General features: G+C 46.8%; 2 protein-coding genes across 9 annotated transcripts in view; one reads left to right on the top strand and one right to left on the bottom strand.

The window, feature by feature from the left end:
- LOC143344073 (uncharacterized) overlaps window positions 1-14,423 on the bottom strand; it is a 46,952-nt gene that overhangs the window by 6,409 nt on the left and 26,120 nt on the right. The window contains exons 4-5 of the mRNA XM_076769695.1: window positions 12,793-12,884; window positions 12,549-12,624 (exon numbers count right to left, since the gene is read on the bottom strand). Coding sequence (XP_076625810.1) covers window positions 12,549-12,624; window positions 12,793-12,884 — 168 coding nt within the window. The remainder of the gene's footprint in view (window positions 1-12,548; window positions 12,625-12,792; window positions 12,885-14,423) is intronic.
- Msi (RNA-binding protein musashi) overlaps window positions 1-14,423 on the top strand; it is a 96,698-nt gene that overhangs the window by 74,600 nt on the left and 7,675 nt on the right. For 7 of the 8 annotated variants that reach the window (XM_076769675.1, XM_076769681.1, XM_076769677.1 and 4 more), the window contains one exon: window positions 13,610-13,850. In XM_076769675.1, coding sequence (XP_076625790.1) covers window positions 13,610-13,850 — 241 coding nt within the window. Of the gene's footprint in view, window positions 1-11,640; window positions 12,530-13,609; window positions 13,851-14,423 lie in introns of those variants that run through there. The other variant, XM_076769680.1, reaches the window with a different exon arrangement.

Genomic DNA, 14,423 nt, shown 5'->3' with positions numbered 1-14,423 from the left:
TCTAAAGTATGCGTCGTGAACGGTGGTGCTGGTTAACCGTGTCGAATAACAGTACGGCGTTGCTATAAAATCTAACACCGTACGGACGCGTAAGGCTCTCGAGAAGACCATTTTAATATCGAAAGATTTCCTTTTGCATCGCTTTTATTTGATCATATTTTACGTTTCTACGTATCTACCGACAATGCTCTTGCTCGACAGGTTACTTGTGTGGGGAAGCAGAACATAGATCGAATCGGTACAGCTATCGTTGCATCCTGTTGAGTCGACCGATCGTGCGACGATAAATAATCGCGTCCGTGGTCCGTTCGGGACGCTTTTCTTTATCGTTTATCCTAGGCGTCCACCGAGGTATGATAATCGTTTGGTTAAAAGAGCCCGCGGCGTGCGTGCGTACGAGAAGGAGGAAAACGTATCGTCCTGGAAACGACCTGGTTCACTAGACACCGTTAGAATCCATCCAGTCGAGAGTCGCTGATAAGTCGACGACCATAACCGTTCCTCTGTACGACAGATAACGAGTTTCTCCGCTATTCACTCCTACTTACTCTCGGTAACGTTGAAACTAAAACCGTGCAAAAAGTTCCCAGGAAAGAGTGGCGATTCTCATTAATTTCTTTCTTTATTTCGGCAATGATTTCAAGTTTCCCGATCTTTGGGTTCCGTCAAACCTGCTCTCGATAGGAATTGTAACTGCGTTCGACCGATCGCCGATGTGAGATCGATGAAAAATCGCACGCGTGTGCTTTCCTACGGTCTATAAGTGGACGAGGGCTGGCCTGGCTTCATTTTCTCTAAACGGTAGACGCGTTGCCTGACCGCGGAACTCGGTCGCAAAAATCCGACCGGTTCCGCGACACTATCGAACCAATCAGAAGAAGGTCGGTCAACAAACGACCAAATCGACCGAACGACCGGTATATATGGCAATCGATTTGAGTCGCGAACCCAATAGAACCGGTTACCTTCTCTCTACGATCGACTAAGTACGCCCAAACACCACTCGGAAACAACGATAAGCTCGTCTTTTTTTCACTTATGCATCTTGTCGAATGATACAATTCCAGGCGAAGAACTTTGCTTGTCGACGTTGCGGAAAAACACCGTTTATACACGAGCAACGTTCTTTTTTCCTCGCTTGTTTCTCTTTTCGAACACAACAAAATTCCGATAAAAATTCCAGCCGGCTTTGTTCGACGAACGATCAAAGTTTTTCGAATAATCGCACGGCTCTCGTTAAAGGGTGAACGCGTTGGCTTTTTTTTCAGCACCGTGACGACCAACTTTCGTATCGATCGGAGCACCTCGAACGCGAATCGAGTGCAGTTGTATTGCATCGACGCGTGAATTAATGTTACCCAAACCTTCGATGACGACACGAGGATCTTGCTATTTTTTAAGTACGCGACAAAACGTCTATTATCATTTTCAAATAACGAATCAAAAGTATTAGAATTTGAAAAGAAGCTGTGCGATCGAGGTAGCCATTATCCAATTACTCGAGGCGATGCGTTGGATACTCCATTATTAAAAATAATACATTAAGGTTGGAAAATGCACAACAGAAAGTAGACGTTGCAGAAATGTGTCGTCTGTTTTCACGCAATAAACGTGCATGTGTTTCAAAATTATCGTATTTCATGTTACTTTTTAGTACATAGTGTAAAAGTTTAGTTTTATTTGTCTTCGTATTAGTTGGAGTAATCAATGACGTTCTTCCGTGATTCGCGTATGCACGAACTCGATGAAAGTCGAAGGAGAGCAGAAACCAAATCCCCTAGTAATATAACCAGTGCCCGATAACCGTCGGGGTTTCAAGTGCTTTTTTTCGAGTTAATTTGGAAGCAACCACGCCGCGAGGGCGCCAAGTGGTTTCCTTCTGAAGAGAATAAAAGATTCGGTGGTTCGTTCGACTTCCGTTCGAACGTCGGTGCATGCTCCGCGAGAGAGAGAGAATGAGAATGTATCGAGGGTGAATTGGAAGATGGACGCGATAGCGCGCGATCCACCATCGAGAGGGAAAAAGAAGGGCGAAATCGAGATCCAACGATTGAGCAGAGCCTCCACGCACAGTCTCGAAGGTGGCGAATCCTTTCCGGTCTGTCAGAGATAACGAACGAAATCGTGCATACGATGCGGCCCCGATTTGTCCGAACCTAACGCCCTCAACCCAATACACTTTCATCTTTTCTCTACGTTTGCTGTTCGCGAACAGTGCATCAGAGATTAATTGAAATTCGTTTGCGTGAAAATTAATAGAAATTATTTCGAACATCTTCTCGACGTATCTGGAATTTCGAATGTAATATAATACGTTTTGTGAAACTGTTTCCTTTCTTGCGATGATAATGTAACTGAAGAACGATGGAAAACATGGAAAAAAGCATACCGAATTGAATTACAAATTTTATCGAGCGAAAACTGTGCTGACTCGAAATCTTTTTTTATAAAAAGACAGAGCAGCCTGTAAATAATTCATAAGACAGAGTTTAACGAAAAATTCTTAGCAACGTTCCGGCGGAAGAGAATAGGAAAGCAGGACGCGGCGAACATTGCCGACACGAAAATCATTTTCTTCGCCAAGGAACGCAACGAACAAATTTATCAACGTGTAATAGTTTGCGTTGGTGATTTTAAAATGGGAAACAATACGAAGGAATCTTGTGCGACGCGGTATTAATATTCAAGCGCATCAGCTTCTTGAGAACGTTCGAAAGGAAATCGCTTTTCCTATCAACGAACGAACGCTTTGCTATTTTACGCGTCGCGTCGCGTTCTGCATTACATTATCGAGTTAAGCGTCGTACAAAGATGTCTTTAAAAAATTCCGTTATCGGTATGCAATTTTATCGAGGTCTCCGTTTCGGATATCAAATTGGCCCACGAGACACGCCGTCGGTTAAATCGGTTAAATATGTAATTACTATGGAAAAAATCATTTTTTTATTCGCTGCATCCCTCCGTACGGCGCTCATCGATTGGTTGGTTTGCGACGAGACGAAACTACTGAGATTTCATGGAATTGTTCGGTCGATAGAACGACATTGGAGGCGTCGGTAATGTGGTGCGTTCTCGGCATCGCAGGAATTCAGTTTACCGGCTAGTAGCAAAGCCATTTCCTCGTTTGCGCGTTTTACCATTTATCAAGCTACATTTACCCGCAACCATAGTAATAATCGATGAGAAGTTTCTTAGATTCCGATGCGATAAATTTTTGGTTCCACTTAAAAATATGTTTGATCATTTTGGGAAACTATTGTCCGAAATTTGGCTGTCTCTCGATCGTCGATACGTAGCCATTTTCAATCGATTTTCGTTGCAGAACATTCGATCGACCACCAAACGATAACAAGGAACGTTCTCTCTTTCTCTGGCTCTGCCACCTTCTCTTCGATCAGTCTGTTATTAATATAAAGAGAAAAGTTGATTAATCCAATACACAACGTCTATCAGTATCTAGCTGCACGATTCTTTGCAAATTGCTACAACGGCTAATATTTCGTCGAGTCGTACGTTCGAGTGTACCTAATCAGACTTGTAACGAATAGATAGCTGGTTAGTCGATGCGACAAGGCTCTTTGACCGATCAAACTCGATCATAGAGAGGAAAAAGAAAAGAAAAATTGATGAGTCGTTTAAAGGCGGGGTCCTCTAAACCTAACGACACGCTGCTCTGAAATTAATCCTTGGACACGATTACTCGGTCCAACACATCGAGATAAAAGACCAGCAGAATTGTTACGTAAACTTTTTATCGATAGGAACGCTCCCAAGATCTCCAAGATCCTCGTTTGATCCCAACTCGTCTACGTTGGTTTCCGTTAACCACGGAAAAAGACCTCGTTAACGCCTGGAAGGCCGAGCGACGATTTAATTGGTCGGTGAATAGCACGGAAAAGCGAGAGGAAAGCCATTCAGACCGGGAAGCGGGATTTCGAAGCTCTATCCTTCTCTTTTTGCCGGTTCGAGGTCGTTGGAGGTATATACGAGAACGAGGAACGGAAACTCGGGCTCGAAGTCGGGTTGCTCGTTAGCTCGCGAAACCGATGAAGTTGATGGGGGCTGCTCGGTAATAGGAGTGGCCCAGATAGAACGACCAGCGATAGTTTGAAGACGCTTGGAGCTTTTCGTTCCAACACACGCGATAAACATTTTCACTCGTTTTAGGTATACGATTTCCGATACTAGGGAGGAGAAGGGTAAGAGAAGTGAATGGTTGAATGGGTTGAGCGTTCCGGGAGCGAACGCGAAAATAATTGTCCCCTAGACAAGAGCAGATTGTTCGAAACAATCGTGACAACTCGCCGAGATCGCGAGATCCAAGTCGTGGCTGCGTCCGCGTATTGTATAACATACAAGACGTCGTTGACGCGAGTGGTTGTGATTTAGGAGGGTTAATGCAAGAGGGTATGGTATTACCCATAGGCCATCTGTCGAGGGCACCCCCCGTGGATTAATTGGATCCTCGCGTATTGATCCAATAACAGCGGCCGCCGGATACACAAACCGAAAGACAGAGAGAACTATCCTAAGAAGGATACCGTGAGAGAGATGAAAACAGGAAAAAAAGGAAATTGTGGGACACTATTGTTCGGAGTGATTCTCGATACGTTATCGTGTTTCGCGACCAGATCGGAAAATATTGAAAAATAGGAAAATAGGAAATCCCAATGAATAGAACAAACAAAGATTTCTAACCGCAAATTTGTCGATTGTTGCAAATACCGTGTGTGCTAGCAGGTTTTAACGTCGAAAAGATTAAAGGGACATTTACCGCTGCATATTATTGAATGCTCAACGACACGTTTCCCGCATTTGCGTCCCGTAATGTGCACTTGTTGTATGCTCAAACACCTGACCCGATGGACGTGCGCATGCGCGTTCACGCAGTCGCATACACGCACACCTTGACGAACATTAGGTAGCTCTTAACCAACGTATCACCCTCGAGAATTCCCCGTAAAGTCTTTAGAGAGTAGACGTTTTCATCCGGTTTCGCTCGTCAACGACGATGTGTTCCGCGTTAATTGTACGCCTTCATTAAAATTAATATCGCCCGAATTAAAATAAATTGAGTCGGTTTCTCGGTTGTCCTCCCCAATGAAAAAAGTCAACCGCGAAAGCATCTTGAGACGCGCACGCGCATAGGGTTGTTACGTGACGCGTGACGTTTAACCCCTTCGATCACGGTACGGTATAATTATCATAATGGACGTTTACGCGTGTAACTTGCAAACGAATTACCGTGGTTCCCGTCCCTAACGAATATTGATTTTTTTTTCCTCCCCCCGGATAGAATTAGAAACGTAAATAGAAACTATCGTGTTTTATTCTATCATTTCTGGATGAAGGAAGGTGTAGACGATTCGTGACTTGATCAATATCATTTAGATTTATTGATATTTCAGTCCCTCGTATGTACCGGTCTTTACATGCTTTTCGTCGAAGGTTCATTAGCGAGTAGTGCTTATCCTTGCGAAACAAACGATCACCTTAACCGATATTAAACGAAATATTGCAGAAAGTTTATAGTCTACGAAAGCGCGCGCGGACGTGTGTACGCGTGTGCATTTCTATGATACGCAACGGGCAGTGGTGCTTAACAAATATGGTTACGATTACGTGTATGCAGAGCCTAGTTACAGAGTTTATACCAACTCGCAATGCATGCAAATTGCTCGTTGTTATTTTCAATAAGATGTTGCTCGTTCGCCTTTACTATCCCTCAAACATTATTTACCAAATTGCATAGGATGAAGTATTTGAACGGAACTTTTTACGCGGAGTGTGTACTAGGATCGTGGCAAAATCGATCGTAAGCCGGCTTCGCCCCGTCACATACAAACACACATATACATCGATTCAAGCGAAGTGTACAGATAATTTTTCGAACGAGGAGCAAGTCTTTCCTCGATTAAAGCTAAATCTATTTCCAACATGTATAAATAGATACAGAAATGTACATATAATACAGATGTCTAAAACGGATTTTCTATCTAATCTATAACAATGTCTACACAACAACGACATCTGCGCGCGACGATGTGATACTCTAGCCTCTACACATCTATGGGGTTTTCTTGTCTAAGGTGTCTCTCACGGGGATGAACATGACGAATTCTTTTCTTCTTCTCTACATGTCTCCGAGATCCGATCCTTTTGCTTTCTCATAGATCGTCTTTCTGCCTTCCTTTTGCACTGGTTCCTCAAAAGATTCCGCAAAAAATGGCGCAGGTGTACGGCACACAGTCTTTGACGCGACTAACCAACGCACCGGTCCGATGGGGGTACCTGCCTCTCCTTTCGATCCTCCTACCCCTCTCCTTGTTCGTGCATCCACCCTCTCTTCCGGTATTGGACGTGTCGCCACCTGGTGGCTGTGCCCTCTACCAACTGGTAGAAAGATTAGATGACAACCCACCCCACCCATCCATCCAGCAGCACCACCATCACCACCACCAGTACCACCACCACCACTACTACTACTACTGCTACTACTACCACTACCATCACCATCACCAACACTAGCAACCACCAACGCTACGTCACCTCCACGTGCACCTACAAGGGTAGAGCACGACCAGCAATATCATCGACTTCACCACCACCACTACCACCACCACCACCACCACCCGTGAAATTCAACTCCAACAGACGACGACCTCCAAGCTTCTCTCTTTCGAATCGCAGACGTGCCGCGCCCGTTAATCCACCGGCTAATCAATTCTCGCTTCGATGTCTACTCATTTTCTAACGATTCTGCCTCGTTTCTGTTTACCCCATTTTATCGATTATTTCTCTATATTTACTTGGGAACTCTCTGGATGCTGTTGCCTCGATGTCAAATTATTACAACAAATTATTTCGTACAAGTTTCACGGAAGATCGTATCTAAGCAATGGTTAACGGAAACACGCGCCATCTGGACATTGATTTCAATCGCGAAACGTCAATCTGTGAATTTGCTAAAACAAGGTTTCGATGGAAACTGTTGGGCAGGCTAGACCGGTGGTTGGAAGAGAGAATCGTTAATAAGGTACTTGATTGAGATTAATCATTTTCTCGATCAGAATCGAAGATCTTGAATAGATATTTAGCATCGGGGTTGCCGGAATCTTGGACCAGTCCTCGTTGTTTACAGTTTTCGACGAATTTGAGGAATCCATTGATCGTTAAAAGAAAGAAATAAAAGATTTGCATCGAGTATAGGTGGATTTCTTAAACGTGGATTTAGCGAGTTACGAGTGTATTCGTATACGTAATTCAGACACCGATCGAACGTTGTCGTGACTAGTGGAAACTCTGTTCGAAACTGGGGAAACCAAGCAACCTAGAGGGGGAGTTGGCTAGAGCGAGACAGAGACAGAGACAGAGAGAGAGAAAGAGAGAAATGGGGGAGGGGGATTGGCTAGAGTGTTAGAGAAAACCTACGATCGACCTAAACCCGGCGTTAACCTTTTCATCGACCCCGTTCGAGTTCTCCACTACCCCGTCGTGGCGCCGCTCTAATTCGGTAGACCGAGTCGCGCACGGAAACAAGGCTGATTCATTATTCAGCAAACTGCGACTGCAGATACTTTGGGGTTGAAACGACGGAAGGAATCGGGGGGCTATTTCGTAGAAGTAGGCCACGTCGATTTCGTCACCGTTCGATCGCACGAACGCTCGATAAATTGTATCGGAAAATCGAACGCGTACAATTACCACCAACAAACCAGTAGAAAAATAATTTTCGGTCCATCGTTCGGAAGGTTTTGCATCCGTTATCGACGAATCGTCGACATGTTCGATAAATATTGTCACTCGAGTCTGTTTCGTTCGTCGACGAAGAAACTTTGGAACGATTCGGACTTTAATCGTTAGATTCGTAGGGGCTGAAAGAAAGTACGTTGTCGAAAAAAATAATACGTATTAGATCAACGAACCGTCGCGCCGGCATGCGAGAAAAACACAGCGTCAACGAACGACGTCGTCAACGCTACGGCCATTTTGCGAATCTAGACAGTACAATACGCGATTCCATCGAGGGTACCGTTTCGTGATCCAATGTTGCCGATGGTTTTCGAATGTCCGGAACGAGAGCAGGCCGAGTTCCTTTCGACAAATCAATCTAGCGAATGAAAAAACGAACGGTTAGGTTTGACGCGTGACTCCGATTTGTATCTCCACGATGGCCAACAACGAGGAAAATTAGTTTCCCCATCGACCAGCGTAACTAGCGAGCTGTCGCACCTTCCGACAGAGCTGCATTATCGACCGGAAATGCTCGTGTCATCCACGTTGGGGAGAATTAAGAGACACCTCGGCAAGGGCCATCGCCGACAGAAACGGTCGAAATCGAATTCTTGGATGTTTCCTTGGACGCCTGAAAAATTCTCCGATCGTGTACGCGCGTCACGAAGCACAATTCGAGCCTGAAACACTTTGTTAACGTCTGATCCACTCGAGAATCTATCAAGAAAGCACTGTATCGAGTCGGGTTGAGAGCTTCCTTCGACGAGGGCCACGAGACGGGGACAATGTCCCATCACACCAGTAACTCTTTAAAGACGTACTGCTGTGACAAGACAATATCCCCGGCAAGCGTCCAAAACTGCATCGTGTCCAAGTAGTCGGGCGATCGAACCGCATCATCGCGTTTGCCTCGTCATAGCCGAAACACTGTCCTATGGGACTGTTTCGAGTAAAATTCTCGTCTCGTCCAGATCTCGCAAGGTCCTCGAACGAAGAGTTTTCCGGTGGTTTGGTCAGATCGAAACCTTTCTTGAGTTGGTTTTCGTGCGGTGTTTCCGACAACAACGTATAAGGATCATCGGACAGCAAAGTAAGCAAAGTTTGTGGATAACCGTGTGGTGTGGTGGTCGTGGCTTCGGTGCTGGCGGCGTCGAGTTGACTTGCGGAGACGATATCGCACGGTCGAGCGTCCCGACGGCACTGCGTCGCTCGGTGTCGGCGCCGCTTCCGCACCCTGCCCCCTCCTCTCCCTCTTTCGGAACCGAGGGAGGTTCTCCTCCAGGTTCGAAACCCCACCAGGGCTGAAAGCGTGCACCCTCTCCTCGATTGCTCGAGCCCCACGACCGAGGCTGCAAGGGTGAAAGGATGGTTAGTGCGCGTGTCCAGCCGCGCATATTCCGCGTGCAAGCGAGCACGGCCTCGAGGGAAAGTCGGCGCGACGAAGAGAGACGAGGGAGCGCGCGGCCAGGCTGAAGAAGGGCGGCAGAGAAAGGGAGGAAAGTAACCCTCGACGTTGCCGAGGGCCAGCGGGAACTGTGCTGTGCTGTGCGCTGCTGCCACCGACGCCGACGCCGACGCCGATGTTGCTGCCGGCACGGCGGCAGCACGGGCTGTCTATCGATACTAGAAATATTGGAATCGTACTCGTGTCCAGTTTTCTCTCCTCCTTGCTTTGCCTCGTCTCACCTGGTTCTCGATTTATATCCTCGCTTCCTCTTCGCTCGATTTGCACATTTCCACATTTGCGTATTCGAAACGATTCAGGTCATGGCTGCCAATGTGGATCGTTCGATCGCAATTTTCCAATTTATTCCGTCGTTGCTCCGTTTTTAATCGATTTCAAGTTACGAACGACACAGTTCCCGGCGCGAATAGCGATTCCTTCTAAACAAAGGGTCACGGTCAATGTTCGTCAACCATCAACCGTCAACTTTCGTATTAATCGATCGCGCGATCCTTGTGAAAAAAGGGTATTCGTGTGGTCTGCGACTGTTGCTCTGATCAGAATTAACAGATGACCGTCGGTTCTATGTACGGCCGAAGCTATTTACCTTGATCGTTGGCCCGTACAACCAAGTTGTTTTTACATAAATAAATCCACTCCCTTTCGTTTGCAGGGAACGTGATGTACAGGTGTATTGTGTCTAGAATAGAACTACCGGAGAGTAGAGTAATTACATAATATCGATACGAGCGCGAATAAATTCGTCGGCGGGTCTCGGCGCGATGCATATTGCAGTTTTCGAACGGTCGCCGCACGAATCCGTTTCACGAAAAGAACAAGCATCGGGGTTGGTCTAGGTAAATTTACAAATAGGTTGGGCTACTCGAAAGAGGAAGTTTTCGAGGATCGTTGGACGAAACGAGCAACAACCATCGCGACGCGTCGCCGCGAAGCAAGCATGTTCGCGGATCAATTTCTCGGGGGTGGATAAAAAAAAGTGCTCGTTTGGAATTTCGAAAGAGGGACAACGAGACGCACGGAAGAAAAAGCTGGCTAATGCGGAGTGGCAGCAACGAGAGAGACGAGTTTACGTGGACATTTGCCGGCGAAAGCGAAAAAGAGCGTCGCATCTTCCGATAGATGTTCCGCAGGGGCGGAACGTTGCAAAAGGGATCGTGCGACAACTCGGAGAGGGAGGAACGGAGGGGCGTATTGATCCACCAGCTGCACGTACTCTTACCCTTCGCCCCCGCTGCCCAAACCACCCTCACCCTCATCCTCACCCTCGCCCTCGGCCTCAGCCTCTACACCCCCGCTGCTCGACTCCCTCGGCCCGTTTCGCTTGGACTCGCTCTTTCTCTGGTCTCTGGCTGCTTTTCTCTTTCCAGCTTGTCTGACTATAGCGATGGGAACAATACCCTTACGAGCGGCGGGGTACCACCGATGCTTTCGTTCGAGCCCGTTCAAGTTAGCGGCGCATCTTACCCGCAGTTTGAAAACTATAATACAAGACTTATCGCCGACCGACGACCCCTTTAAATAAATTCCCACGTAGACGCGACTGCGAAATCGCCAAACGACCTACGACGTCGAGTTTCGTTTCGTCGTTCGCCAAAATACGATATACCTACCGGTCAAAGGAATCGAATCCGTTAGAGAATCCTTGGGTAAGAAGCGAGCGGCTCGAATTAATTCCATCGCTGGCCGGTTCGTCGTCCTTGTTCTTACTTCTCTTTGCTTAGCCTCTGTCATGCTTCCTACACCGTGAACCGCGTTACAGAGCTTCTTTATTTCGCGCACGCTCGCTCTTCTCTCGCTTTCCCCTCAGGGGCGTAGTACGCGCGCACGCAAACACCCCTTTCTCTTTGTTTCCCTCTACACCCGGGACCTTCGACTAGAGCCTGCGCCGAGTCGAACCGAGCCGAGCCGAGCCGAGCAGAGCAGAGCCGCGCGACGCGCGCCGCGAGCTTCCGCGACCTCTGCACCCCGAATATCTCCGTGATATGTACGCTCTGTTCGCGTTCCTCGCGGCGATAGAACCGAACAAGAGTAACGTGCAGCTCTTCCGCTACCCTCGACCCACCACTCCCACGTTCCTTTCTCCGGTGAATGTACGCTGTTTCTCGCAGATCCTGGGGCAAAAGCCAACAGCGTACATCTCTCGATTTCCCTCGAACCGATCTTCCATCGAACTTTTCTCAACTTGTTTTGGTCGTTTGGACCAACAGAGTCGTTTTTAATTCCAGTCGAGAGGAAATTAATTGATCCACGATGTTGAATTTCTTATTCGCATCGATGAAAACAATTTCCGAGCGACGCGTGCTAATTGTAACAGTATATCACCCGTACCCATGCAATAAACTCGATCTGGCGCGCGTCCACGCTTTTCTTAATTCCGCACCGTACGTTTCGTGCACAGTGCTGGCTATTGGATAATTACTGGCGATTACGTTGGCAAGATTTTCCAACGGTCAACAATGGAGGCAAACGAGTTAAGGAAAAGAGAGAAGAGAACGCAGCTTCGGTTCAACTGGGAGTATGGATAATAGACGACGATTGGTAGTTTGCACGGCGACTGTGATGGATGAAGAAGATAGACGGATACATCGGCCGGATGGGAATCTCGCGGGAGTCGCGGCATCGTTGTAACTCCGCGGAGCGGACAGAGATAGCGAATCGATAGCAGTTACGAGTAACGAAGGGTGACAGCGGAGAGAAAATAAAATATCGTCGCGTAGTCTTCGCCCCTCGTCGATTCGATATCGACACGTGTATACGTACGCGCATATACGTAGAACACGCGTTCTTTCCAAGAAAGTACCGAGCGACCGCCCTCGTACTTGTTCGTGTTTCGGGCTGTTTACCGCGTCTTCGAAGTCTTTATCATTCTTTCTTCCACGCGAAAACACCGTTATCTTCCCCAATTATTCGTTTCGTGGATCGGCGAAACAGTACCCAAGTCTAGCGACGCGTTCTCGTCCAGCCGATTAAATCTTACCACCACGACAGAGAAAAACGGCAGTCAGAACTGGCCGTTCCGTGCTTGAACCAATTTATCCAGAATTATTTTAAAATGATCAAGTTTCTTGCTCGAGCACGCTGCTGGTAATAAAGAATAGTTGCCTGGGTACCTCACATTTAAATTCATCTATTTACTATTTATTATATCTATGATGATAAGTATCGAGAAAAAGTTGACAGATTGGTATCGGATACCGTTCGATAAATTGTTCCCCGTACTTGCGTACGCCGTGTAGGACCGCGGTTTCTTTCGCGTTTCCGATACAGCTGTAAACGAACGCAGAGATCCAACTACCGGCAGGAGGTGTAATCGCAGAAACGTTGCAAAGGGTAATTAAAAGCCACTTACCTTCAGAACTCGAGGATTCCGTAGATCGATGAACCGTGGAACGGACGGAATTTCGTAACGGTGATAGCCGCCAAGTCTGCGCACAGAAAAGCTCCGATTAAATTATCGAAGGAAGCAAATTTACGAATAGCGTCGATTAGCGCGCGTTTCTTTCGTTACGGTTCACATTTTCTCACCGATTTGCGTGAAAACCAGTCGCGGTCACCCTTTACTTTTAAAATTTCCACCAAGCAAACCAACTTACTGAACATCGATCGTAGTGAAAAACATCCTGTGGCAGCTTATCAGTGGTATCGTTAAGAGCACGCAAGCTTCTAATACGATCAGCGGTATCACCTGGAACAAAAATAGAGGGAAGTTTTTCTTTCGCAAGATTCGTTGCTTCCTATCGATTAACTTCAGACGAATATTTGCCACGTTGTACACGTTCCAATTCGTTTTATTTGTCACCTTTGCAGTAAACTAAGCAACAGGCTTCGATCCGTGAAAAGATCGGTAATTAATAAAATTGCGTGAGCAACAATACCGCTTTTGAGACTGGGGCGCGCGCGAGCATAGCGGGGAATATTTAGTGGGAGCGAGGCTGGATTCGAAGGGCGTTTCGACGCGTTTGAAATATTCAAAAGGCTCTATAGAGGTTCGTTTAATGCCACGCGGCATAAACATAAACGTGAAAAAGGAAACGAGAGGTTCGCGTTAGCTCCAGATCGGGCAGTAAATTGCCGGTAAAGAACCAGCGACTGGGAAAAGCTTTTTCAACGCGGCACACCGTTAATTAAAATACTAGTAGCCCGTCGTCGACTACTAAATAAATGATAGAAGAAAAGCACCGTCATCGGATATTTTATCGGCATCGGTGTAGAACGGTCGACGGACCCATTCAGAAATATACGTACGTATATTTAAATACGTAGGTGTGCGAAGTATGCACGGCGAGCGGGGTTTCCTTGGAACAAAAGATAAACTTTCGTTGGTCTTTTCGAGTCGCCGCGTGCGAAATTGTTCGAAATTCGGTCGAACGGGCCAACCTTCTAATTTACCACTAATTCGTTATGTTTCAGCGCCAGTATGGAAGCGGCGAACGGTGCGATCGAGCACGATTTTCACAATGCCCTGGTACCTATAAACGGTAGCCATTCCGGCAGTTCCGGTCGAAGTACACCAAACGGAGGCGACCCGGCACCGGGTAAGCTGTTCGTCGGTGGCTTGTCCTGGCAGACCAACAGCGAGAAGCTCAGGGAGTACTTTGGCATGTTTGGCACCGTCACCGACGTCCTCATCATGAAGGATCCGGTTACACAGGTCGGTCTACTCGATGGAAGCTCTCTCGGCTCGTCCATCTTCGACAGTAGCCCGTTCACGAGCTCGTTCGAAAAACGTTCGTCTATATCGAGTACCGATTAACGATGCTTCGATTGCCAAACAATTGGTAGAAAACGAGAAATGATTCGGAGAGTGCCGGTGCTCTACGTATAAAATATAGAACGACGGTTTTTAGCAAGGTTTCACGAAGGGCAAGCTCGTAAACGGGCCACCGGCGTTTTCAAATTCTCGTCCATTTCCTCCTCGATAGGTCAAATCGTTCGCATCGGTGTGTCGGCCGAGCCGAAAAGCTCTCCGAGTGTGGGGAGGGGATAACAAAGAACAAAAATTAAAAAAAAAAAAAAGTCGAAACGCTAATTCGCCTCGAGGAGATTCGATGCACCAGTTTCTTCCTTCCACTTTTGCACGAGACTTCACACAGTAGATCGTAGAGAAGAAGTTGTACTAATCGATGTAACTAATTGCTGAGACAGTGTAAAGGAAGTAGAAGTGTATCTTGGTACTTTACTGTATTAAAACTTGTATTTAAAACGTAAAAGGTGGAAAAGAGGC

Source organism: Colletes latitarsis, chromosome 7 (assembly GCF_051014445.1).
Source record: "Colletes latitarsis isolate SP2378_abdomen chromosome 7, iyColLati1, whole genome shotgun sequence".
NCBI classification, from domain to species: domain Eukaryota; kingdom Metazoa; phylum Arthropoda; class Insecta; order Hymenoptera; family Colletidae; genus Colletes; species Colletes latitarsis.
The sequence above is the reverse complement of the archived record's forward strand: the minus strand, read 5'-3'. Positions and strand labels throughout refer to the sequence as shown.